This window comes from Caloenas nicobarica, chromosome 1 (genome assembly GCF_036013445.1).
Source record: "Caloenas nicobarica isolate bCalNic1 chromosome 1, bCalNic1.hap1, whole genome shotgun sequence".
In the NCBI taxonomy this organism is placed as follows: Eukaryota; Metazoa; Chordata; class Aves; order Columbiformes; family Columbidae; genus Caloenas; species Caloenas nicobarica.
In genome coordinates, this window is record NC_088245.1 from 142,934,062 (window position 1) to 142,961,951 (window position 27,890).

General features: G+C 41.7%; 2 protein-coding genes across 2 annotated transcripts; both read right to left on the minus strand.

Moving 5' to 3' along the window:
- Positions 1-3,319: 3,319 nt before the first annotated feature.
- On the minus strand, positions 3,320-14,092 carry SFT2D2 (SFT2 domain containing 2). The gene is made up of 8 exons (XM_065637187.1): positions 13,969-14,092; positions 13,079-13,165; positions 12,683-12,768; positions 11,502-11,583; positions 9,401-9,436; positions 9,224-9,282; positions 8,425-8,454; positions 3,320-7,777 (listed from the first exon to the last, which is right to left on the minus strand). Exons 1-8 carry the CDS (start codon positions 14,029-14,031, stop codon positions 7,738-7,740), a joined length of 483 nt encoding a protein of 160 aa, XP_065493259.1. The 5' UTR covers positions 14,032-14,092; the 3' UTR covers positions 3,320-7,737.
- A 911-nt stretch (positions 14,093-15,003) lies between these two features.
- On the minus strand, positions 15,004-25,768 carry TIPRL (TOR signaling pathway regulator). Its single transcript, XM_065626759.1, has 7 exons — positions 25,529-25,768; positions 23,146-23,325; positions 22,227-22,326; positions 20,943-21,074; positions 20,440-20,535; positions 19,630-19,692; positions 15,004-17,978 (listed from the first exon to the last, which is right to left on the minus strand). Exons 1-7 carry the CDS (start codon positions 25,627-25,629, stop codon positions 17,829-17,831), a joined length of 822 nt encoding a protein of 273 aa, XP_065482831.1. The 5' UTR covers positions 25,630-25,768; the 3' UTR covers positions 15,004-17,828.
- Between the last annotated feature and the right edge of the window lie 2,122 nt (positions 25,769-27,890).

Genomic DNA, 27,890 nt, shown 5'->3' on the forward strand with positions numbered 1-27,890 from the left:
CAAGGATCATCGAGTCCAACTCCTAAGCAAATAAAGCAACGAGGACCTGGGAGAGCAGTGAAAAAGCAATCCTGTAACACTTACTGGAGTTTATTCACTAAGTTACAGCAGGAAAAAGCAAGGTGTTATTTTTGGCTTTCTAATTAAACTCACTCTAAAACCCTCCTGGCCACCAGCTGGTGATATACAGCAGAGAAAAAAAAAAAGAAAAAAAAAGAAAAAAAAAAAAGGTAATTAAAGAGGCCTTCCTTGCCTTGACATTGGATAGCTGTTTTTTGGCCTTTAGGCACATGTTTCCAAATAAAAGGCAGCGCTGCATGATCAGGTGAAATCACAGAGAACAAGACTCACTCTTTCCACCTCCAAAGCTCCCACTGAAGCATTCAAACCACTGACCCCCCTCTGAACATCCAGTCCCAGCAACACGGGGAAACGTAACCTCCATCACCATGACACTCCCAGGAAATCAACACCTATCAACTACCAAGGAATAATTAGAAGAGGATAAAAAGACAGCTGCTTTCCCTCTGTGTTTTAATCATGGATTCAGCCCCTTAAGAGATTGCTAGGGTCGAAGAGACTTAGAGAAGATTAGCCTTTTCATTACTGCCTGGGTGAGGGCGCAGCTTCAGTCGCTTCAACCAGGCATGTTTTTAGCAGCGAGACGGGCAGCTTATTCACGCAGTACCTCCCTACCTGGTGTTATAATTGGGAATATAACCGAGATTAACTCTGAGCCCAGAAAGCATGGGAGACTTTCCGGAGCAACCTTTTTTCTTCTTAAAAAACAAGCAAAAAAACCCACACAAACCCCCCTGATGTAGTCAGACTGGTGATAAACACGTTAGTTTGTTTTTAACAATAATGATACTTTTCCGTAATTTGTTTTTCCTACTTTAAGATTTTCAGTGCGGTCTCCAGACACGGATTAGAACCTAGAGCAAGAAACTATTACTCTCCCCGTTTTTAAGCTCAGAAAACAATAAAGAATTCAAGAGAATCTAAACAAGCTTTTAAATTCTATTTACAACATCTCAGAACAAACCTAATGGTTTCAGTGTTTATATTGGAGAAATCAAACGTGGACTTTTGACTCAGATGTGTAAGTTAAAGCTTTTTGTTTACTATGAGAGTTAGCAAGTTCCAAGTACAGGGTGTTTCAAGAAGATCGACCCAATTCAAAATCGCTTTGCGAATGAAATTGGGTCCATCTTTTTGAAACACCCTGTAAAACTTGGTTAAGGCATTTGATTCTCTCCAAAGTGGTGAGCCTGGTGCATCCTGTTACGCACAACTAGAAAATATGGGAGTATGTGCCCACGATAAAATAATTTGTTTTCACACTCCATCACTTTTTGGAAGTGACACCCCTTCAGAGCTGCAATGAAATCATGTTGGCCAGCCAGTACTGGCAATATACCATTTTTTCACTACATTAGTGTTACTCCATACCTGCTTCCGTGCAGACTTTAGAGCAGAAACTCTCAGGAATAACCTCTCTTAGGGATGCCACAAGGGAACCCAAGAAAAACTTAAAAGGGTTTCAAATAGGCTAACTTAAAACATCAATCCCAAAGATTGGCAGCTTGGATGTAGTATTCCATCTGTAATTCATCAGCAGCTTTCTTCAGAAAAATGAGAAAACAGAGGATTTTGTTCCCTTTAGGCCCCTCCAGCTCCTCGTGGCTGGGCAGTCGCGACCCCATGCCCCTACTCCTCCTGCGACCAAGACTGAATGCAATAGGAAAGGTACAAGTAAAGGAAGGAAATAAATCTCAACCCCCAACTTTGAACTTCTTGCATCCAGGAAATTCCCTTTCCTGCAAAACAGTCCCTGTGGAAGAAGAAGGGGCAGGCATTATGAGGACAGCACCCTTCCAAGTGTGTCATGACCAAGTTTGATTGTGGTGCTGATGATTCTACCCTGGTATTTATAAATGGGATTCAGGGGACTAGATGCTGTAGCACAACTGAGAAACCCTTTCAGAGTATTTCTAAGGAGAAAACTCACCTACAGAATACACTTCCGCTAGGGCAGCTGATCTTTCATTGTTTAGAGATTTCAAATGAAGACTTAATTTTATTTATTTTTTAAAAATCATTCGGGTATTAAGACTTCAGCATGAAAATGATGTGGCTAAGTTCAATGATTTTGTTGTTATGCAGGAGGTTGAACTAGGCAAGCAAAACAGCTCTTTCTAAGCTATTAAGTATGGAAAGGATTTATTGCCTTTTTAAGACTCAGGTTCATAGCTGTCTTGATATAAAATAGATATATCAGACTCTCCTGACAGTCCTTGAAAGCTCTAACCTTTTCAAAAATATAAAATACAACCCCCTAGGTTTTTATATTACAGGAAGACAGGCTGTCTCTTCTATTTCAAACAAAACTTTGGAGTTTCCTGTAGGAGAGAAATTTCAGTTTATTCAGCTTTGAGACAGAACTTGCTTAGAAGAAAAAGTAACTGAAAACAGAGTCTCCCACAGGACACAAATCTCACCACCACCCTTGTAAAAAAATATAACTGCTTTGGTGTGTCTTGTCAATCAGAAGAAAGTTTAATGCACTCTGAACACCCCAATGCAGAGTCCTGTACGCTGCCAAGGAATATTAAAACCACAGCAAGTGTTTGGATGCATATTAGGTACAAACTTAAATGGGCATGCTTTCTGAAAGTTAAAAAAATTAAAATAATTGCCTCTAACTCTAGTTTTAACACACATTCACAAATCTTCGGCTTTTTACTTCCAGCGTACATCAGTATTCAGAGTTTATTTATTCCACAAAGAAGAGCTCTAGTCTTTGCTGACAGAATAGCATCAGGAATTGTTTACACTGTAGCATGGGCTAAGCCAATAGTTTGTTGGCACACCTAGGTTGACTCTTGAGGTAAATAAGTAATAACAAAAATATCATCCCCACCTTAACAACTCAAGTTGTGCCAACCAGTTGTCTAGGTGCATGCAACTATGCAAATAAGAATTTGGTTGAGCTAGACATATGCTGGGTGAAGGAACTGCACAGCAGTGGTGACACAGAAACCCCCCTCAGGAGTACCTGTTGCGTACACAGCAAAGGAAGCAAGGATGAGACAATCACAAAACAAACAAAAAAACCCACACACGACACAAACAAAACAAACCAACCCACACAATTCCAGCATCATCTGGAGCATCAGCATCATTAAAAACTCCATATTAACCATAAGAGCAATTCGTTTAATGCAATTATTTATTGAAGGAAAAAAACCCAGCACTTGTAAGTAAAGATTTCACTTCATTACAGAGAAATTTGTAAATTAGGAAGAAAGTTGTTCAAAGTAGAAATCAGTGTAAATACATAGAAAAAGCACAACAGCAAACAGAATCAGTAATAGTTAAAACATTGTGGAGAATTTCTGAGTTTGTTTTTTATTTTACAAAAGAATTCCACAGCAGTTAAAAAAATTAGTGTTGTCACAATAACAGTGAGGCACGTGGTTTTAAGAAAATATACCATTTGTGTGCTTTCTGTCCTACATGGTCAGTATTTGCTATGGTTGTAAACATCAGTATTTAAGACAAATGCGTGTTTAAACATCATCCCCCTCCTCCTCAGTTTTGATAGTCTGCAATAGCAACAGTGATCTTTCATTAACATGATTAAGTACCAACGCTAGGCAAGAACTGTTCTCAGAAACTCAACAGAGGCTCTTCCGATCTCTTAGCACACAGCAAAAGGGGATGAGCTTCCAGTGCCTGTGCCGCTCCGCAAGGCAGTTCCCAGAACGTGAGTGCCAGATGGCACCAGCGCAGCAGTGCATGAGCCTCCAATGCACACGCGCCTGCTGTAATCAACCCACAAGTGACGATTGATTCAGGCCTGTCAACCTGCACCTCGCTGGAGGCCAGCCCACAGCTCAGCCCCCAGCTGGCACAATAAGTATTCACACATAAAGCCTAACGCACTTTTTTTTTTTAAACATTATTTCTTGAAAGAATTCCAACTTGGTGCAGAAATTTCCTGTAACAACTCATGAACAACTACAGTAGATATTAAAAAATATCAAACTGGTTACATCATCACTGTAGAACCATCTCAGATAGTATCAGTATTGACAACAGACTTCACCATGTAAAACAGAGCAAAACTTTGAAGTAATGAAAAAAAAAATTAGACGGTTTCATGTTTAGCATATCAGTACTTTGGGAATAGACAACTACCACCCCCCATTTCCATTTCTACTATATCTGGAAAGTCAGCTGATCCCACATATGCACACTTCATGCTAGAACTTTAATGCTAAGGCTGCTTGGTTAAGGTTATGTTATCTGTACTGCAAAAAGTAAAAAAAAATGGATAGGCAAGCTGATCAACAGTGAGGCTGGGCACTTCCTGGTAGAACGTCAAATCCTACTGAGATGGCCATCTAACATCACACAAGTTTCTTTAGAAAAGTCAGCCTTAAGTGCTGTAGGCAACTAAGCAAGGACTTTGGGAAGGAAGGAGCTTTGTGATTTAAAACATAAATGTCTCTGTTTGCAGTAGAGTGCACACAACAAACATTCCTGCCTTGGAGGACATTAAGATGGAAAGCTAGAGAGGGCTTCAGAAATGCCCATCATGCTTCTTGCCAAGCAGATAACCAAAGCTGATGATACCAAAACTTAACACAAAGTAGTTTTAATGGCAAAATATGGTATAATCTAATTCAGATTGAAACTACTCAAAAAGGAACATCCATATACTAGTTTACTCCCTGATTATGTATTTTAATGAAGTGGAAAAATCTTTTGCTGCTAAATTTGGCAATCGCCTGAACACAACTAATTGTGAGTAAGAAACTGAAGAGTTTTGTTCTGATACAGAAGAGTTATTTTAAATCAAAACTGCTTGTAGATGAAGTGATAAACCCTGAGTATGTTCCACATATTGGCAAGAATATGGCAGGTTTCTCCTAATGTCTGACCTTCACAGGAACAGAACACAACATCAAAGGGCAACACAAACCCTAGTGGCACCCTGGTGATCCTTATGTCTTTGCTATCTCCCCTTGGGCTCCCCTCCTTTATGGGCACAAGTGCTTAGCCTCATGTTCTATGCAGTCGAATTGAGATTTGTTCTTCTCTCTTAGTGAATAAAAGACTGTGGAGCTGCAATTACAGTTTTAAAAAGGAGGAGGGGGGCAGAAATCCATTAAAGTTTATTCGCTATCTATTGGTAGTTTCCTAAATTTCCTAATTCGAAGTGGTTGTGCTCACAACAGGCAGCTGAAAGGTTCCAGTTAGCTAGTATGCAAGCTGAAAAGCTAATATTCAGCATACTCAAATCTGGTGCTCTTCCAGAGCAATGGCTAGAGTCAGGGTACCACAATCCTGTACAAGATAGTCAAGGAGTAATCAAAAGCTTTTACTCCTCGTGAACTGAGTTATTCATAAAAAGAACCCCAGAAGTCAAATTCCTTTATGTTGAATGCTGATGAGCCTGGAATGATGAACAGAGTTAACATTACTTTCCTGGAGAGAGGAAGCAGAAATGTGTATGCTGTACTTGTAGAGTTTTCCAGGAATGTTCAGAGATGTTAAAACTAAAGAAATATTGGAATGTAAAAGGTATTAGAGTTTGATTTCAACTGCCCTTATACAAAGGAATTCTGTAAACATTATCAAAGTCCTAATAAAAGACTAACACAGGTCCTTTGACAGATGCAAATTAGGTTTTGAACCTACGCCCTGATAAGAAGACACACAGCAGTTTAGATACTTAGATCAGACAGTGAAAAGTAGTATCAGTATTTTTTACTTCCCAGTCCCTCTTGGGCATTTAACTAATTCTTCCTTTCAAGAGAAGTTAATAGTCAACCTAGTTATTTCAATACTAACTTCCATATCCTCCGGGGGAAAAAAAGCACCAGGACGTAGCACTGAACATCGCCCTGTATAACTGATTCATCCCAACATCAGTGCCATGTTTTCAAGGTGGCATTTTCCATTCTAATACCTTTGTAACAGGAACTCTAGCCAGCTAGAATCCACAGAAAGCCTGTTAAAATTTCCCTTTCACATCATCCTCAAAAGGGGATCTTTTTTTTAAGACGATCCTGACAGTGGGATGGTACTGTGCTTTACAAATTATCAGAAGGACACCTGAGTTTAAGATTTTGAATTAACTCAGTTTCTAGCAACTTTCTGGAAGCCATAGAATTATTTGGCTTCACCATGGGCTCATACTTTATGTCAAGTAGACCTAGGTTTTTCTTGCATTAAAATCTTCGTGGTACAAGTCAGGGATACGATTGCCACGCAAACACAATGCAGTTAAATTACTAAACTCTTGGTAGATGAGGAAGAGGGGCTTCAGTTCATACTAAAGCCCACTGGATCATCATCTTCATAGACACTGACTTCAGCAAGACGGTTTGGTAAGAGGAAGGGTGAAACCAGTTAAACAGTATCCCACATAGCAGAAGCAGGAATCTGTGCTCAGATATTAAACAACTGGCCACGGCAACAGTTTGGGAGTAATGATTATACTTAGCGCAGAAGATAATGTAGAGTGGCCTTGGAATTTGGATACTGACTGTTCAGCACTTGTTTGGAGCTGGCAGCTAGATTGTTACAGGCATTCTTTGGTAAGACAGGCAATAGAAAAAATGTACTTTCTCCTCAAAGCAGAAGTTCACTAGTGTATGCAAGAGCTTTAAGAAAAACAAAACTGATCCTACTTAAAAATAAAAAAAAGCTGGAGTTTTAACTTATTTACAGGTTCAGAAAAAAAGTCTTCTCCCCAGCCCAAACTGCTTCAAAAATAGCCACTTCCACCCTATCAACATAGTTTGTCCTTTGAGGAAAGACATACATAAATTCTTTCTTTGCTTACCCATCATACCCTCAGCTTTGCACTGCTCCCACGCTACAGCTGGGGGAAAAGAGAAGCACCTTGGTTCACATGAAAAAGTTCCGTTTCCAACCTTGTATGTATTGTCACTAGGTCTAAGCAAGGCAAAGAACTCAGGTTCCCAGCAGCTGAAAAATTCTATTAACCTTATATTTCAAGTGCTTTTCCTACAGGAACAAGTTTTTACAACTGAAAACATCACTTTCACGTATTTTAGGGAAACACTATCAGTCTAACTGAAAATTAAATACTTCATTAAAGACAGAAATAGATCATATGTACTACAAAACAGACTTTTCATTTAGAAATCTTTAAGAAGTCCCATAAACCTAAAATTTTGCAAGAGAGGCAGGAAAAGAAAGAATACCAGTATTCCATTATCCAAGGCAAACAGTGCAAAGATTAAGTGACATAAGGCTATTAGAAAAAAGCCCCACAAGTTCTCAGTAAGAAATCAGTTGGCAACTGATTTCTTTTTCTTGAAAAATAAATCCTCTAGACTGGAATAGTCCCATCAGTGTCGAGGTCTCCACTTTACAGACTTCACATATTACTTTGTTAATTTTGCCAAACCAAACAAATACATGATTTTACTTACAAATTATCACAACAATTTCCAGATCTCTGCCCAGCTCTTCTGCCAGATTGAAGTTAATTTAGTCACAAACACCTTGTCCTACAGACACCATTGCTTACAAAACCAAGCAACTGCATACACTGGCTTTAACACAAGGAGCCTCTAACAACAGGCAGAAAGGCACACGTTTAAGACAGAAATAGGAAAATCCATACAGAGTGATCTTAACATAGTTCGACTGTGTTCTACTTCCTAGAACTTTGTGAAGCATCCAGTATTCCTGTTAGGACAGACAGACTGAAATACATTTCTTCACAGCATCCCTACAGGCAAGAGAAAGAAAAAACAAAACAGAGTCACCTCAGTTATTTATGCTGCTTGATGAGACTCATTCCATGCTGCTATCATACTGACACTGAGGACTTGAAAGATCAACTGACCATGTCTTAGTTGCACTTACATAATTCGCATGACTACATGAATGCATTAGAGACAAGAGGGTCTGCTCACCTTCCACCTGCCCAGCTGCAGTCAAAACAACACCTGTAAGCCTGGACTGAGGTGGTGTGGGAAGAGGAAGAGTGGGGCTGATGGAGCGGGATAGAGAACCGTGTGCTCAAACACAGCGTAGTGCTCACGGGGGAGAACAGGCAAAAAAGGTACGCAGAAGACAACACGTGTCTAGTAACATTTTGGATGAACATTTAGGCATTCCAGAGGCAAGCCTTAAGTTTAGCATGTGGTCAGCACACTTACACACTTTTATAGGAAGTCCTCTCATTTTGTTACATTTGTGTTCTCCCACTCGAGAAGATGCTTAGTTTAATTTTCAGGTTTAACCAGATGTATTTCCTCCCCCTAAAACACCACCATGGAAGAACTTCTAAAGCCATATGCTACAATGCTTCTATAAACCTGCTGTATCATTGAACCTCAAGATAACAAAAGGTAAGGGAGTAGGGAAGCTTACCGTGCAAATGGTATGAAGGAAATGCTGTACCTAAGAAGAAAGATTTTTTAAGTTACTCTTCATGTCTGATTTTACTAGTCATAAACAAGAAGAACCACCCCTCTAATGCTCTAAACAGGTAACTGCAGGATACACAACCAAAATGAAGCTTTAAGTTTGTGAGCAACAGAAACGAATAGCCTTGCAAGTCACCTTAGCCCAGCCACGTTGTGAAACACTCTGGCAAAATCAGGGGGCATACCGTAGAAGCATTTTAAACACAATTCTCCAGCACCCAATATTCTTCATGCTCCAATGCCTATGGGCAGGTAAGATTAGTCTTGAGGGCCGGCTACGTGTTTGGTATGAGTTTCTGTACTATTTCTGGGACATTATACAGAAAATATGTTAACTAAAAGAACACCAACACTTAACTTGATTGGCACATCTGGGTCTTTTAAGACGACAAATTCAGGAGAGTGTAAAAGAGAAATACCAGACAGTAAGCAACAAATTGATTTAAAAGGGAAAGAAAAAAAAAGCAGTCTTACTTCGAGCTCACAGAAATTAAACATGTTCAAAGGAACTTTCCCCAGAAAAGGAGCCCCGGGCTCTGTCTCCAAAGCCTCTGAAGTGGTATGAGAGAACAAAAACTGGATACAAGTCGGCTCCTCATTCATGCATTGTCTTGCATCTAGGGGAATGGTGATGTAAAAATTCTCCTTCCCTCTAACTCATGCAAGGTCAAAATCCACCCACAATTCAGCTACTGATGTTATGTATAAGCGAAAATGGAGTATGTGGGGAGGAAATCACTTACCATGCCAAGGCAAAAAACTGTAAGATGCAGAAAAGGAGTGCGAGTCCTTGCTTATGCCACTGGAGGAAGAAAGAAGGGGCCGGGGCAAACATAGCACACAGAGAGACAACAATGTAAGGATCTTATTTTTACAATCTACTCCAGTTATTTATACACATATAGGACTCAAATACTCACCCAAAAAGCAGAACACAGTGTTAGTGCGAGACACAACTAGAAGGAAACAAACAATTTCCATTAAACATAGAAACAACTCCAGTTTACAGACATTACAACACTGTAGTGGGTTCCTTCACAGAGACTGAAATAGATTGTATCATAGTTTTGTCCAATTCTGTGTAAGAGCTTCCCTTATTTAAAACACTCTCAATATCACGTTTCTGAAGTGAATTAAAGCAATGAGGAAATATTAGCCCAATATCTCCAGAAAATAATATTATGGCTGCAAAGGAACAAGCGGAGGTTCCTACAGCTCTTTTGCAACACCAGCATGTTCCTGCTTCAATCCACACACTTCTTGGTGTTGTAGGTATACGCCACACTTCATCGTTTTGCGTAAGTCTCTTCAGTTACAGTTCTAGTCTTTCTACTTCTGTACATGCCACATTTCCTGTTGATTCTCAAGGCTGCCATGGGGTTGAAGTTATGTCATTACTGAATTCTTACCAGTTAAAGAAACAATACACTTCCAAGACCTTCCAGCTACTGCTCAGCAGCTCTCCTCCTTAATATAAAGTCCAGCACAGCCATTTGAACTGGTACTTTTTCTTTTTTCAGAGTTGCACTCTGCCTTTACCACAGTTAAAACCTTGGGGCGTAGTAGGCAATTTTGGATTATTTTCCGTTTTAACTCTCAGTTTTAGCAGGAGCCTCCTTTCAGTTCAAGTTTTCATTTTTGATTTAAGACACACAGTTCATTTAGCTATGACAGATGCTGCTACTTGATCTTCCTTCATCAACATCTAACTCAGCCTTCTGATACACATGTACCATTGTGCTACTAGAGATTATAATGTGCATTCTTCTGCTTCAGTAAAAAAGAGATTTAGTACTGCATATTCAAGACAGTAGCACATGCACGGCCGAAGAAATCACACACTTCACCTCAACCATAATTGTTGACATTAAATGTAGCTCTTCCATTAGTTTTAAGGTTGTGATTTGCATATTGTTCTAAATACTACATCATACATCTAACAACTGGCTTTATAGCAGTGAGCAACATTCCAGGCATTCTCCTGACTCCAGGCATCCTAAATGCATATGAAACAAACACACCACACAGTAGGCTTCTTGCCTGCTCCTGATCTGTGAGCATACCCACAGTCAATTTCTCAAGCTCTATCAGTTGTCCGCAACCTCTCTGGATGTTTAAAGAGAAAACAGGCAGCACTGATGCCAAGTGAATGCTCTGAAAACATCCACAGTGAAAACGGGAGGGCAGTTTCATGCAAGTTAAACCACCTTCCAGATTTTACACTCTCCAAGAGAAAATGTGAGAGTTGAAGAGCCAAGAAAGCACATGCATTTTAAATAAGAAAGTGTCTGAAACTTAGCAGCAATTTTACACACACTCCCACCAAGAGAAGGTTGGCCAGAATTTCCATCTTCTGAAGACAAAAATAACTCCAAGGGCTGATTTCAGTCGAATGTTGAATTTGCAATTTCATTGTGTCACATGAGTTTTAAAACCTGAAGCTATCAGCCAACTGGGATGATTTCTGTATTTTTAACGCAAGATGACCATGGCATAGAGATTCTTCAGTTTCTTCATCAGGAAATGATGATTTTATCAAGGTAGAAATACCTACACAGCTCTTTAAAGCAAATCAGGTGGAATATAAAAAGACAAAATTATGCAAAACAGAATGTCTAACAAATTCCATAGTACAACTTTTTAAAAACTAGTTTCCCATCTTTCATCTTTTAAGCAACATGAAAATATGATGTTGTGACCTCAGGCACTCTAAAAAAGCATGTGCATGGTTCACACAAGTCAGCCACAGACCCTTAATGCTCGTTTAGCATAATAGCCTGGCTTCAGATCAGTCTTCCATAACAGGAAGGTGGTTTTGTGGTGCTACACATACCCTTCCACTATAGCAGATATGCGGAATGTTTCATGTTTTAATTAAAACAAACAAACCCCAAAAAACACATCACAAAAAAACCACCCACGAGCATCTTGAGACATAGTAAGATCAACATATATGAAGACTTTACAACGGAAATTGTTTCCAGATTAGCATGAGTTAAAACTGATTATTTTGATACTTACTAGCATAACAATAGTAGCAATCAAACGTGTAGGCTCAAACATCCTTTTCAACTGTTTCATTGGTCCCATAAGAAAAAGAGTGCTGTCAAAAACAAAACAAGATGAATACAGAAGGTAGAAAAGCAAAAGTGAAACTTGGTAAGTATCTTGACACGGGGTGGGGGGGCAGTTATTTTGTATTTTGTTGAATTGTTTGCTGCCATATGGGGCATCAGTACGTTGTTGTTATGGTAATCAGTGCTGCATAACAAAAGAAACAGGATATACAGTGAGATAAAATCCATTCCTGCCTTTTTTTGTGAAACATATTTATTCTATAATTGTTCATTTACAATCAACATAAGCAGAGCAGAACTATGAGGCTAGAAGCGTAGGTCAAGGTCAGCGTCAATTAGATCCTTCTTGACAGATGCTTTTTTAACCTGCTCTTCAAAAACACCAGCCAGAGGCTCTGCATGGATTGCCAGGTAATCCAGCTCAATTCCTCTACATAAAGGGCTGTTTTCAGGCCTGGATTCATCCTTTGATCCCTTACCAGATCTGCAGTCCTCATTTAGAGCCCCGGTGATTTACACTGCTTGAATTATACAACGTGAAAGTTTTATCAAAGGTGATATTTCTGCTACGTATACTATATTATTCTGTCTCATTACTATGTTATTTCCAATATCATTCCTTGTGCCTTCTAATATCCTGTTAAGTTTCCTCAATCACAGAAGGTTGTGTCTGTCACAAAGTCAGTCGTGCTGTGCTTCAGGAACCTCAGCAGCCACAAATGCTTATCAGACAGGCCTACCCTGACTGACAGACTGCCCCAAATATATTCACCACCACACACAGAACATTGCCAAATGCAAAACGGCAAAGAATCATTTTTCTCTTGAAGGGGGAAAAAAAACCCAACAACAAAACCAAAAAACCTCAATACTCAAAGCATGAGTTTCATTCTTCTTTACCTTGAATGCATTGCTAACAGCAATAAACAAAATAAAAATTTTCCTTACCATTTCAGGGCACTACTGGAGAAATGCTGTTCTTTAAAATTCAGCAACAAGAGATGATCTACATAAACAAATCTTCCCACACAAATGCAACAGTTTCTACTACTTATGCACCTCCACCCATCATTCTGCTTTAGTTTCTCATCTTTATTAGGGAAGTAATATAAAAAAGATTGTTACCTCCCAATAGATGCAATATTCCCCAACGTATAAAACACTGCAAAGAGCGTCAGCCCCTTCTTTGGTACCCATAGGAAGCAACTACCCTAAAAAGGAACATTTAGAGAGGGGAAAAAAATAATATTTGTTTTAAATTGCAAAAGAAATATATCCAAGAAATGTCACAAAAGAAGTCTTAGGAAAAAATAAACCAAATCTGCAGAATCACACATACACATAAGTAAATTGCATTTACTGGCATTCTTGTTAAGAGTTACTGTATTGTATCTAACTGGAACTAAGTCAGATATTTTCCCAGAGACTCAAAAAAAAATCAAGCAAAAGCACACAGCAAGGCTGTAATTACTGGGGCTCCCGAAACTCAAATATCGAGAGGATTTGGCAAAAAGTCCTTACCAAGAGGGAGCACAGGCATCCTATTGCAAAACAAGCAATGAAGCCTTTAACTCTGGTCCCCCAACCTAATGATGTTGCGTCAATAACCTAGAAACGAGGAGAAACATAAGAGTGCAAGTTATTATCTGCCAACAGATCCTGCCACTTATCAAGCGCGTAAGATGCTGAATTCTGTCCTAGGTCGAGGGGAGCCCCGGTTTTCCAGTCCCTCCTCCAGCCGCCCGAAAGGACGCGAGGGACGGTTCCCGCACCACCAGCAACGTTTTCACTTCCGCTATTTCGACAACTGCCCAAACAAACAGGCGGTGGGTTGTTTGTTTGAGTGGGGTGGCGGGTTTTTTGTTTGGTTTTTTTGGGGTGTTTGGTTTGGGTTTTTTTTCCCTGCCCACACCAAGCAAGTATACGGGCACGTTCCCGCCCCCCCGCTTTATTTTCGGGCTTGCTGCAACTCGCCCACCCGTGCCCGGCCGGCCCGGGCTCCCTCAGGAGACCGAGTCCTCTTCTGTCACAAAAACAGCGGCCAGGGCCCCTTTCCCCGGCAGCGGCTGCCTGCGGGGCACGGTACGGGGGGGCTTTAGGCGCAAGCAGAAGTTCCAGAGACCAGCTCCAGACAAACGTCCCTCCCTGGCAGCGCCCGGCCGGCTCCGCCCCGGCGAGCCGGAGGCCCGAGGACGAGCGGAGGCGGCGCAGGCCGGTCCCGCCGCCGGCTGCCCGGCGCTGAGGGGCCGCGGCAGCTCTGAGGGGCGGCCCGGGGCCTCCCTCCCCCCGCCGCTGCGCTCCCACCAACGGCCGCTCGCCAACCGCCGCTCGCCAACCGCCGCCTGGACCCCAGCGCGCAGCACCCCCCAGCCCCCGGAAGGGCGGCAGGTGCAGCGGGCGCGGTGCGTTACCTCGGACAGGCCGCTCGGCTCCTCCGCGTCGCGGCCGCTCAGCACCCGCTTGAGCTTGTCCATGCCGCCCGGCCCGCGCCGCTCTGCCCCACGCACGGCCGGACTGCCCTTCCCCGCCTCAGGGACTACCAGCCCCGGCATGCACCGCGCCGCCGCGGGCTACCTGCGCTCGGCAGGTACATGAAGGCCGGCGGCGGCGGCGCGGGGGCTGCTGGGGGATGTAGTCCGCCGGGCGGGGGAGCCGGGACGGCGTCCGGCGATGAGGGGGAGGAAACCGGCCGCCTCCTTGGACTCTACGAGCTGCGAAGTGCCGGTGAGTCCCCCCGGGGCACCTCCAGCCGCCCCGCTGCCCCGGGGGGTGCCGTGCCGTGGCGGTGAGCCCTGCGCTCCGAGCCGCAGCCCCGCTGGCACCGGCGGTCGGGAGAGAGATGCTGAGGGGAGAAAGGTCCTGGACGGGGTGTAGCTGGTCCTGTGCTGCCCCCCGGACATTCCAGCCGTCCTGTGACAGCTCGACTGGGACAGGTGCGCGAATTTCGGTACTGCTAAGCTTCAAAAGCAGTGGGATTAGCGAAGACCAGCCTGGCGCCGATTCCCAGGTCCGTGTGGCAGAGGGATTATCTTCAAAGTAATTTATACATTTGGGTTATTTCGGGTTTTTTTTACAAGACAGCAAACACCCCACTTTCCCTAAGAGCCAGGCACTTACTCCTCCAAGCATATGATAGCTGACATCTAAACTGTCCTAGTATTAATATTTTCCAGCCTTCAGAAAATAGAGTCCATGCCCTCTGCCAGGTTTACTTCTCTAGTTGTATCCCATCTCCTCCCACCACTTTTGAAGCCATTACCTGGCCACAGTGAAGCTTGTGGAAATAGTAATATAGATTCCATTTTGCTCCTGCCACTGTGGCTCTTCCCCGGTTCTGAAAAAGTCTCACCTTATTTTTATACCTAACTGGGGTGTTCTGATGACAAGCAAAGGCACATGGATGCAACATCTTACTAGCACACAAAATTCAGCATTATGAGTAGTTATTTCAGTTTATTTTGCTCAGATAAAAACAGAACTATAAAATGTTTGGTACATTTTATTTAATGACATACAAGAAGGAATATAAACTGCCACATGTTAACCTTGCCACAAAAGAGCTGGAGAATCACCCCACTCCCTCGCCCTAAAAATTATGTATCCAAAGTGGTACTTTAATGTGGAAAAATTGTACCGGAGAGCTTGTGGCACACCAGTTTATACTGCTGCTTCTTGATAATCTGTGTGGTACAAGAGAGGCACAAAGCACTCCAAAGTTTTACTTTGTAGTAACTGTAACTTCCTAGACATGATCTTGTGATTCCCCTGTGTTCCACTTAAATGCACGGCACCAAAAATAAGATGGATATTACATATCTATATGTTCAGGATTCAAGTCCATTCAAGACAACTGTATCACCAGGTCACAAATTGCTATGTATGATGGGCAAGATAAAATACACAGTATAAGCTAAACATGCAGAACACCTGTTTCAACGCTAAGTGTCAATGCCGTGGGTTTCCCCCCCACTATACTTTAGCCCAATGGAGCTTAATGTTAGCATCACTGACCAAACCCAAATCACAATTTTAATTAAAAATTCAGATATAGTTCCCTTCATGCTAGTACTACATTAGCTTTCCTCTCAGTCACTACCAGCTTTAAAGTGTGTTTTTGTAAGCCTTTAAGGCATGTAAAATAATATATGCTTAGAGTAAAATAAGTGCTATGATTTACTTCCACCAGCAAAATCTCCCTTCACTCCCATTTGTTGTTCCCTTCCTTTTTACTCTCTCTGTATCCTTTTATCACTGGAGTGGACCTAAATAATATTCTACTACCAAACAAATTTTGATCACTTCCATGCTGCATTCATTAGTAAACAAGTGCAGGAAGATGAAAAAAGGCAACAGAATTTAGGACTCTAATGGGGAATATAGAGGAGCTCACCTCTATTTCAAATTGGCCATAAATTCACTCACCCAGATCATGTCCAGCTGACAATCACTTGGGTCAGAGACTTTAATTTCAATTCTCTTCCCTCATTTTATCCTATGAATCATAGGATTCCAAAGGTAAGGCTGAAGGTGTAGCCAGGAAAAAAAAAAAAAAAAAAAAAAAAAAAAATCGAATCAATAACTTTTTAGACAATAATCCTCACAAACCCTGAGTGAGGTGGGCATGTATTAACTCTCATTTCTACATACAGGGAACTGAAGCACAGAGAAGTCACTTCCCTGTGGTTTGAGTAAATCAGTGACACAGGAAAAACTGCAGTTAGTTCTTGCCTTTCAGCCTTACGATCGATTTGTTAGATGAGGCTGCCACAAATAAAAGTGAAAGAAAGTGTGTTGTTTGTTTTTATTATGAAAACAGTCACTTAGATGGCGGCAGACTTTTTTCTAAAAACCTCAAGGTCATCTTTAAGTGAAAAACCATTTCTCAAAAGACCTGGTTAAACACCAGGTTTTAGGGTGGGTTGTTTCTGTTAAGCCATGCAGTATAGAATATGAAGATTTTTTTCAAACAAAAAACTCCAAGACATCAGAACATGTACATATTCTTACCTGCCATCACCTTAAACCACAAGGCCTGCTTTTTGCTAGTCATTTGCTTCTTGCACTTCAATGAGTGTGAGCAGTAAACCTAGCTCCCCCATTCTTAGGCCAAACCACTAATGTAATTTAGGATTTCCAAAAGCAATACAAATATTTGAAGTTTAATCTACCAAGTGTTGAGTTAAAACCATGACTGTACCTGTGATCACACTTCTATTAATATCAGAACTTAAAAGAATTTAGAAAATAAACCAAGATTACATATCTGGAATACATGTTAGCATCCTTTTAAGGCTATACAGGATCTTGTTTCTCAAACTGCAAATACCAGCATCCTTTAGGAATTAGAGACTAAACACCACTTTCTTGCCCAGCCATAAGCCACTCTGCAATTTAGCAATTTGACTCTCAGGGCGGTATAACCATCATACACAGGCACCATCTGATATGTCCAACAGAAGGTCACAACACAGTACAATGCGTTTCCAATAAATACAGTACATGGCTGTAGCAGTATACAGACCCCAAGCAATAGTCTCCAGAACTGCCTAGAGAAATCTGGCTGACATCAGATTAAACTAGTATTTGTGAAGAGACTTATCAGTGTGTATCTCAACAGCCAGCTTTTCTTCTGCTCTGGAGTTAATGTCTCACAAATAAGGTAATTTTGCCTTTATATAGTGTCAAACAAATGCATTCTTTCCACCTTAGATGAAAAGAGTACTCTTGAAGTCTGGATCAGAGACTCCAAAAAGCAACTGACTTAGTTATCAGCTCACAGTAGGGAAAGCCAGGTAAAATGTGTAGTTTAGAACCGACAGCTCAAAATATATGCAGAAGAAAATATTTTTTAAAAAAATTTTTTTACTGTGTATGATTTCTCAATAAAAATAAAATCACGCCAATTTTACAGTTCCAGTAGTCTCTTAGTATCTGAAGCAGCAATAGCAAAATCTTCATAGAAGTGTTTGTGGTGGAAGGTCCAAACAACACTCCTACTTAAGCAGTGAACTAAACAGAACCCAGACTCTTAACTGTGTCTTTCTCCAATGCCGTTGAAAACCGTAACTCACCAGCAGTCTATCATTAACTCCAGAAAAAAGAAAACAAACAAAAAACATCATTAGCAAAACTTGCTTGAAATGTTTTCTCTCAGGGCTACAGAAAAATTAGCCAAATTCTTTATTCCACTAGTAGTGAAACTGCCCCCCATGGCAATGGTTACAGGATCACATTATCTCCAGTCTACTTCCAAGTCCATAGAAAGTCACATTTATTTAGACTTAACACACGTGGTTTCCAGTGATGCTTCTGGTTTAGGCTCCAGCTTCTCTGGGAATTCTAGCTTTTCACAGATTGTCTCCTTTATGGGTAAATACTGAGAGATCTCGTTAGGTTCCGTGAACAGGGAAGGTGGAACATGCTAAGAAGCAAAAATGTTACATAAAACAAGTGAATGAAAGGAGGGGGAGAATAAAAAAAAAAAGTATTCCAAACCCAAACTTTTACAGACAATTAATCTATAATCTACCTGATTTAAACACCTGAAGTCAGGTATGATTATTAAAATTTACCTTAGAACTTCAAATGTACATACAGTCTTTTACTCCCTGTGTGTATCAACAGGCTAAGGAAAGGTATTTAATGTTTTTAAGCAGGAGATTACAAGAGCACAAGAAAGTCAGAGACCATTAATGAACAGCCACAATGTTTTAAATAAATATATTTATCATTTGAATGCAACAGTCTTTTTGAGGGTCTAGTTCTATATGAGACTAGGATGGCCGCAAGGGATCCAATGCTTAATGTCTTCTAGCCGTTGCAATACATTCACTGGAGTTGCTCAGATTTAGCTATTGATAGTTGATATACCTCAACATGTATCTTAGTTTTATGAAGTCCACCATAGATATTTATACGAAATAGTAATACTCATTGGATTTTGATTTCATATTTGAAGGAATTAGGTGGTTTCATTAAGTTAATATCTTTCTCTGGAGATTCCTGCAGACAACTTACCTTTACCACATAAAAGACATTTGATGAAAACAAAAAAAAACCCCCTATGCTGAGCAAACCACCTTCAAACTTTCTAACAACATTCTTTAAGAAGTGTATCCAGAGATACTCAAATGAAACTGGTATTCTGGCTACTCCTAGCACATGAGGAATCCTACTGCTGTTTCAATTATTTCAAACCTAACCAAAGCAGGAATCTTTTTTGCTTTACCTGTGCAAGGTGATCTAAGAAACTGAAAACCGTACGCATTTCCTCTCCGTAACAACAGGCAGTAAAAATTACGTAACAGTGTAGATGGTAACTTTTAAACATGAGGTGAAGTAAAACCTAAATCACTGATTTATATTTCAAAAACCATGAAACTATCCAAAAGCTCGTGTCTCTTTATAGGGATCACATATTGTTAAGAAATGATACAGTATTCCTTTCCTCAAAAAGAAAAATATTTTGCAAAAATGCAAGCTAGTAACACATTAGTCACTTTTTACAGGTGAAGGAAAAACAAGAGAGAGGGAAAGTAACAAGCATACCCAAGATCAGGTGTTGGATCAAGAATAAAAATAAACAGATGCAACTCCAAATGTGCCACGAATTAGTCTGAGCCATTACTAGAGTTTTAAGGTGGGCTATTAAACTCATTATATTTGAGAAAAAATGAATGAGCCTATTACCAAACACATCTTAACCCCTAATTCTACTTGCAAGCATACAATCAGCCCTGAAATTTAGTATCATGGGACATAGACTATCTGATGTTGTTGCTGAACAGCTCTACAAAAAAACCTCAAAACAAACAAACAAATCTTGTTAACTCGAAAGTAGAAAAAGTAACTCAATCCCATATCTTGCCATGTGATCAATGGATCTGAGCATTTACAAATGTAAATCTGCCCTGAAATCACCAAAATAAATATTGCATAGGCAGAAAGTTTCTTCCTCTGTATTGATTCCAAACCTAAGAAAGAACAACTTACTGACACTGCATTTTCTACGCTGACCATAAAACAATATAAAAAAGCAGTCAGAAAAACACACATTTAAAAAAATGCAATACCTTTAAACTTGATATTTTGCTTTCTCTGGATGTGTATTCTCGCAACATGTAGGCCTTGTCCGCCTAATGGGAAAAAATTAATTACAAAATTATCATCTAGTATCAGTGCAAAATTAGCATTTTAAATATATTGAATTTAGTAAGCTTTTGAATTTGAATGACCACAGATTTTCACCTGGGAGCAGAACATATGTTCGAATTTACGAAGACAGAGAAAGATGTTTAGCTATGTTCTCTTTCCCAAAAGTCACCTTTCTGCATGCAAAAAAATCTATGACTGAAAATGCTCATTAGTCTTTACTCAGCTAGAACTCCTACATCAGAATGAACACAGCTAGACAGAATAAGCAAACCACAACTGTTATGTTCTGTACTGTTTATGAGATAGTAGAACTCAATGTTGTATGGACAGTTACTTGCAAGTTAAAACTTGCAGTCATGTATTAGACAAGCCAAAAAACATTTACTTGGAGACAAGGATAAGAACAATACCACACCATTTACTGGTGCCTATTTTTCCTCTTGTACTTCCTCTCTGATCTGTGTCTGCCCAATATATTTAGCTGATTACTTTCACATGAGGGGTATCCTACTCTGCTCTTACAATACCTAGCTCCATGGCATCCAGCAGTTGGTTGCTACTGCAGCATCACCACAATAATAAAATACACTTGAAACTTCATCAGTTCAGTTAACCTCTATGCCCCCAAACACGAGTATCAAATTACAGGAATATCAGCAGGTCTTCTCTGAAAGAAACATGGCAAGGGAGCATCTGTAAAATATTCCTGATGGTGAATAAGGGATTACCTCATGATGAAGCCTTGTATCATTCATCCTGATAAGTACCCCGTCAACTCGCAAGAAAAACCTCAACAGCACAAAAAAGCTGGAAGGCATAACTCTCTGCAAAAATAAAGATCTTCCATTCAGCATATGACAGAGTTTAAGTATGTACTTATCTACATCATATATTCACAGCAAAAGACAGTATGAGGAGTTTCAAGTAGTTAACTCAAAATTTGGGCTGTTGGTATCCTACAGCTATCACTGGACAGCAGGGCAGTCAGTGTCTCAAAAGACTCTTAGGCAGGATGCAGAAAGAGGGATGAGATTGTTACCCGAAGCGACTGACAGAAAGATTTCAAGATAACATAGTTTCCAGTAAGATTATATTTCTAAAAGTGGTGATAAAGAACTCTGCATTTTAAACTTTGAATCCCAGAAGGAACAACATGCATGAAGTGACTGCATTTTGCACACATTAGCCAACTGAGTCATCATGTGTTATGTATACACCTCTCAGTACTCACTATTTTTACACTCAAACTTGATACTCCATGATCATGAAGTTCATCTTCAAACAGAAGTACTTCTTCAAAAAACATGATTTGTTCCCTGGCTTTCAATTTCTCCGTATTTATGTGTTCTGTTGTAGGAACAACCTTAAGTAAAAGATTAAGAACAGTTAGCATATTAATTTGTTGCCAAACTATATACATTCGTCCGGATCTTTTAAATCCTGCAATTGCTAGTTTTATAAAGGAAAAAGCTTTTAGGGCACTAAGCTTAAAATATCCCAAAATTCTAAGAGGGGAAGTTAAAATTAAAACCAAAATTTCCAAGAGGGAATGGATCAAAGCAAAAACCAAGAGTGGAAAATTCTGAATAAGCTTCCCTCTGGGTACAGGCTCAGTAGGGTTTCATCTGCAAACAATTCTGTTCACTTTCTGGTTTTGAAAACATTCGAAGATGCTTTAACATACAAATGAGAAGTGCTGGGTTCTAAGTAGCATTCCATCCACTTAGCATCTCTAGCCAACTACAAACCCTGCACAGGATTCCAACAAAGCCCTTCCATGGAAATCAAGTACCTGTAAGTTTTCCATCTCAAGGTCTCCATATACACTCATACTTTTCCGCTGCCTAAAGACTACAGGCAAACAAGACATCATTTATTTCTATGCTGCACATTTAATTCTGGTATAACTCAACTGATTTATAACTAATGAGATCCTATTGAATTAATACAGATTACCTGCTTAGTATAAACAGTAAAGAGAAGCTGGGAACTTCAGTCTTATTTTAAAGTAAATAAAGACAAGAGAGGGCCTGTCAGTTTAAATATGACGAGTTACTACTGCGGAAAAACATAAAGCCATTGATAGCAGGCAGATCTACACATCTCCTTATACAAACAGGCAAGCAACAGAGCGTAAAGGTACTAGAGAACTACATAGCTGATAGTTCTGTCGTGTGTGAGGAGCTCAGGGCTTCAGAGGGCCATCCAGCAAGCGCTGAAGATTCCCATGTGCTTTACTCTCTGAGTAAGTCCTCGCTAAGGGATACAATGGCACCACTTTAAATAATCCTAAAATGCTTTAAAAAAATCCCAAACAGTTATTAAAACAAGCCATGATTTGATTAGGATAACATGCTAAGAGACATGAAAAGCCCAAACTGTACTCTGAAGTCAGAAACTGTGAAGCATGAAAGATTTTACAGAAGTCTATTGAAAGATAATTGACAGCTTAAAAAAAAAGTGCGTTTGACTGAAACAATATGCAATCAGCATTTAACAACAAGAAAATAGTTACCTTTAATGTTGCGGTATCTCCCAGCAATGTTCCTTTGTAGTCTGTTGTGTAAGTCCAATCATATGGCTTCACGACTTCCTTAGTGTGCTCAGTCTCACTCCTCAAGAAGTGAAAGAGAGAACAGAATGCTTTGTAGTAATTCTTAAAAAATTACAACTTCACATAAGATTATGTATTACGATTCCCACAGTCTTCAAGAAGAAAAACAGCAGCATTGTCTGTGCTGCAATGACGATGTCAAGACTTAATCATACAGTATTGCTTCTTTCACAACATGTTTCCATAATAAATTAGAAAACCATTACCAGAATTCCTGTGCTAACACTATCTGAGTCATATGAGTTGAAATAAAGATCTCAGTCCAATGTTGTTGAAAAATATATATTTCAAGACCATTTTTCTTTAAGTAGGCAGAATGCAATCTGCTGACAAAACACGGCAATTATGAATGCTGCTACTTGCCCTAGTTTTTATGACAGCTTTGATTTCTCTCTGTGCTTTATTTCTAGGTGCCCTGCAACTAATTTGGTAAATACTAAGCAGTACAATTAGTTATCATGCAAGGTTAATTGTTCTGCTATATTCCTAAGGCTAAGATTTTGCACTTTGAACTGCCACAAGATACAATGTTGCAATGCTGAAGGCTCTGTAATTTTGAACAAACAGAAACAGCATTAAGCCATCTTAAACTTGTAGTTTATTTTAAGAAAGCCAAGACACAATTGAAAAATACAGTTGACCCAGTTTAACATATAGAATGATCATGGCAAAGAAGAGCTAAGTGACTTCTGTAATCACACTGGATCTACAGTAAACCAAATGCAACATGGTCTTCAAGAGTTCAGTCTGTTCTTTCAACTACTTATGAGAGTTTCACATATGACACCAGTACTTGCCCACTGGTGATAAAATACTGTACCTGCTCTCTTGCCACTCCTCTGCACAAGCCACTTTGATCATACCTTGACAATTATTGACACATTTTAAAGCATCTGTTGCATTGAACTCAATTCCAAAACCACGATCATGTTGTATTCTTAGGATATTGTCTCCAAACATCATCTCTGGTAGGGAAGGCATGTGTAATTCATCGGCTAATCTGCACAGAAAAATAAAAATCTCATGATGACAGATTACTCAGCTACAGTTCAGTGAAAGCAGTCCTTGTTTTGGAATAAGTATTCTTTAGACCACGGTAACTTAAAAGACACATCATAAATATCTTCTGTAAAACTTAGTTGTTTTCCGAGTTTAATCATTTGACATGAATTGCAGTCATTGATCCAAAGTGACTTTTCCACGATGAAACTGTTGTTGAAACATTCCTTCTCCATCAGGCTCACACAAAAGTCTCATACGTGAGAAATCAGAAAAATATCTGATAAGCACAAAGTAGCAGCTTTCAACCTGTTATGGCAAATGTCTGGGTGGTCCATGAACTACGTCGGCAGGTGCCCAAAAAGAACTTTTAGGAACGAGCACTCGTCAGCAAGTTTAAATTTACTACACAGTGGTCTATACCTCCAAATTTAGAAGCCTACAAGCCTAGGCCCTTTGACCGCAAAGACGGACTTCAATAAAAGAGTTATTTGGTATGGCATATTTAATCCTTCACCTTTCCACAGAGGTTGCCTAGAGATTTTTTGTGATATATGTTTACCAGAAATAAAACTCCTACAGATACTAATGATGTTCCCCAAGCAATAAGAAAGGCAAAATGCCAAGAGAAATACATTATAAAAGGAAGCTGACTAAAAGCACTGCAACGGGTTAGCTCCTGACCCTTCAAATTTGAAGTGAAGGAATTGTATTGGGGATCTCATGCTAGGTACCAAGACCTACAGGTAAACAGCTAATTCTGGGGTTTTCTTCCCTACCCTGTAAAATCCCCTCTGTTCTTTCAAGCTTGTGTTGTGGTTCTTGCAGCTGCTTTTCAGCCTTTTTCAACACATTCTGAAAAACTCTGTGTCACTCAAAAACATCTAAACAGATAAATGTGACTTCTGAAAATTACAGAGATGACAGTTTATTTTAAAATAGCTACAATTAAAGAAGCTGAATAGATGAGAAGATGAGTATAGCAGGCAATTTGGCTTCTAGTCTGGCAGTTCAAGACTCTCTTGTTTACAGATAATAAAGAGAGTTAACATTCTCCTGATCTTAAGAATAAAGATCTTCATTTTTAAGAGGTAGCATCCTACAAAATAAGTCTTCACAAGCATGCCATAAAAATGGGATACTCTAATTAAATAGCCCTCCTTCCCCTGCAGGACACAGGTACAGCTTAGCTAGATGTTGAACCCTCATTACAGGAAAATTACTAAATCACAGGATTCAAGTTTTCTTAGCTGTAACTGCAAAAACTAAAGAACCATTACTAAGAAGCAGTTTGAGAAGATTAGTTATGCATTGAACGTAGGAAAAAGATATAGGAAGGAACATAGGTTTTACTAGTTCTATGACACACAGTTTTCAAAAAGAGTCAGTATAATGCTGTTACATTGAAAATTTCAATGTTCACAGAAATAAAAAAAAAACCACAAAAACATTTTGAGACATGGGACTATCAAACACCCTCAGAAAAGATAAGAGCAACCTGAATGAAGATGCATTTAACAAGACTAACAAGATTTCCAGGTATGTATTCCAGAAACTGAAATCAAGAAGTATCTGTCAAATTCAACTACCATCAAGGTCAGATATGGCACTAAATAGCTGAACTGTTCAGTTCTAGATGAGCAAATCTGACTTAAGTACTTGATGCTCACACAAGAGCATTTCCTTCGACTGTTTGACAGCAGGAAAGAGGACTTCATTAAAAATGTATTCTTATCTTAAGACAGCTATTACCATTAAATAGCTTATAAGAGACTGCAGACCACGTTTAAAGGAACGTTAATCACCATTACAAAGCAATTAAGAAACGCAGGCTTCTAGTTAGCAGGCTTCAGTTCACAGAGGCCCAGATCTCCAAAACCTTTAACATTCATTAAAAACAAAATTCTGGGAACCATTTGTAACCCAAATCATCACAGTTTCTCAAGCCACAGAACCAAGTTTACACTCGCAAAAAGGAACAAAACCCCGACATACCGGACTAAACAGCGTCTCCCCTGCCCAGGGAAGGTTGTTTATTCCCCGCGCAGAGGAACGCAGCGCCCCAAACCCCTCGCTGTCAGGCGGCGAGGCCCCAGCCCCGCGGAGGCTCCTCCCGCTCCCCGGCCCCGGCGGGCCCCGGGGAGGGGCAGCGAGCCGCGGAGGCCCCGTCCCGTCCCGTCCCGTCCGCCCCAAGCCCGCCCCACCTCTCGGCCTGCGCCGACTTCATGATGTGCGTCCGAGCGGCGCTCAGCTTCCACGGCCCGAACGTGAAGTCGCGCCGGCTGCTCTGGAAAACGGGGTGCATGGCGGAGGCAAGGGGGAAGGCCCCGCCGAGGAGCAGGCCAGAGGGACCGGACGGGCCGGCGGCGGCGGCACCTGCCCCGCTTCACCTCAGCTCAGCTCCCCGCTGCAGCCCGCACGGCAGCAACACCGCCGCCGGAACCGCCGCCTCGACGGAATTCCGCTTCCTGGGGCGTGCCCACGGGTGCGCAGCCCAGAAGCTGTGCGGCGGCCGGACGTGATGTGTGTGGGGCGGGCTCCTGTGCGGCCGCGGAGCCGGCGTGCGGCGGGTGACGGCGCGGGCGGGAGCTGCGTGCCCGTTCCCGCCCGCCGCTGGAGGAGGCGCGCAGCGGCAGCGAGTTGGGCGGGGAAAAAATTAAGGAAATACAACAAGGGCAAGTGTAGAGCCTTGCATCTGGGCAGGAACAACCCCAGGTTCCGGTATAGGTTGGGGAATGACCTATTAGAGAGCAGTGTAGGGGAAAGGGACCTGGGGGTCCTGGTGGACAGCAGGATGACCATGAGCCAGCACTGTGCCCTTGTGGCCAAGAAGGCCAATGGCATCCTGGGGTGTATTAGAAGGGAGGTGGTTAGTAGGTCGAGAGAGGTTCTCCTCCCCCTCTACTGTGCCCTGGTGAGACCTCATCTGGAATATTGTGTCCAGTTCTGGGCCCCTCAGTTCAAGAAGGACAGGGAACTGCTGGAGAGAGTCCAGCGCAGGGCCACGAAGATGATTAAGGGAGTGGAGCATCTCCCTTATGAGGAAAGGCTGAGGGAGATGGGGCTCTTTAGTTTGGAGGAGACTGAGGAGTGACCTCATCAATGTTTATAAACATGTAAAGGGTGAGTGTCATGAGGATGGAGCCAGGCTCTTCTCGGTGACAACCAATGATAGGACAAGGGGCAATGGGTACAAACTGGAACACAGGAGGTTCCACTTGTGAAGAAACTTCTTCTCAGTGAGGGTGCCAGAGCACTGGAACAGGCTGCCCAGGGAGGTTGTGGATTCTCCTTCTCTGGGGACATTCAAAACCCGCCTGGACGCCTTCCTGTGTAACCTCATCTGGGTGTTCCTGCTCCGGCAGGGGGATTGGACTGGATGATCTTTTGAGGTCCCTTCCAATCTCTAACATTCTGTGATTGTGGCGAACCGCACTGCTGTGGCCGGTGCCGAACGTGGCTGTGCCCGGCCGGCAGCCGTGCGTCCAGCCGCATCCCCGGTGGCTCCTCGGTGAGGCCAGCCGGAGCTGGGCGGCACGGCCGCGCCCTAACGCGGGGGTCCTGCGGCCGTGCTGCTGGCGGGGCGGTGAGCCATCGCAGGGAGTGCTTGAGCCCTGGTGGTCCCTCGCCAGGCTGGGGTGAAACGGAGCATTAACAGCAGAGTCAATGATACTGTTAAGCGGTATTCTTTATTTTATCAGCGCTGGGGAGTCATCCTCCAGAAGTGCTCCAAAGACGGGATGCTCTTGCGTTGCTTATATTCACATAATTATTACATATGCATTAGAATTTTCGAAAATTTTGACATACAGTACAGCTAAGAAATAATTGATGTTAGCTATAATAGTTTAGTTTCTTACTTACATCTATTAATTATTAAATATAAACCAAGCACTCTGCATCTAAACAATGTATTGCTTAATCTTCTGCCTCCCTCTTGTCATTCAGAAGGCTCTAAAACTTGAAAATTATCCCCTCGTTTTGCAGGTGGTTAGAAAGCATTTATCACGTCAGTTCGTTAATGATGGGTACATCTCTTGTAACTTAATCACAGTACACGTTAATTTAGCAGCTTCTCTTCACCCTTTATACTGTGCCCACCCTGTGCTTGGCATCAGGTGGGGGGGGGAAGGAAGAAGCCCTCCCCAAACCCACTGTATTACTTTTAATAGCGTTTTGGAGTCTAGGAAATCCAGCGATTGGGATCTGCTCCGCTCCGTGGCTGACCCGCACCGTGTGCGGGAGCGAGTCGCTTCATCTGTGGATGAAGATGGATTCCCCTGCACCCCCTTTTAACCAGATTCCTGCACTTCCAGCGCAGAAGGGCTGCTAGGTGCCCCGCGGGGCTGCTCCGCTTGGGCCGGCTGGCGGCCGGGCCCGCCCTGGAGCGGCCCGGCCGGGGGAGCCCGCCCGCCGTGGGGGCGGCCGCGGGGAAGCTGGCGGGCGGGACGCCGGGCAGGGGGCGCGGCGGGATGAGGCGGCGGGGCGGGCCGATGGGGAGAGGGGGCAGGGGCACGGCCATGGCGGGGGAGGGTCGGGCGGCGGCTCGGGGCCTCTCTACCGGCG

Coding starts and splice junctions, on each gene's coding strand:
- TIPRL (XM_065626759.1), bottom strand. CDS start 25,629: ATGCACCCCGTTTTCCAGAGCAGCCGGCGCGACTTCACGTTCGGGCCG. Junction 23,326..25,528: donor AAGTCGGCGCAGGCCGAGAG/GTGGGGCGGGCT, acceptor TTTTCTGTGCAG/ATTAGCCGATGAATTACACA. Junction 17,979..19,629: donor GCAAAATATCAAGTTTAAAG/GTATTGCATTTT, acceptor TTTGCTTCTTAG/CATGTTCCACCTTCCCTGTT.
- SFT2D2 (XM_065637187.1), bottom strand. CDS start 14,031: ATGGACAAGCTCAAGCGGGTGCTGAGCGGCCGCGACGCGGAGGAGCCG. Junction 12,769..13,078: donor GATGCCTGTGCTCCCTCTTG/GTAAGGACTTTT, acceptor GTTCCTTTTTAG/GGTAGTTGCTTCCTATGGGT. Junction 9,437..11,501: donor TTGCTACTATTGTTATGCTA/GTAAGTATCAAA, acceptor GTTTCCTTCTAG/TTGTGTCTCGCACTAACACT.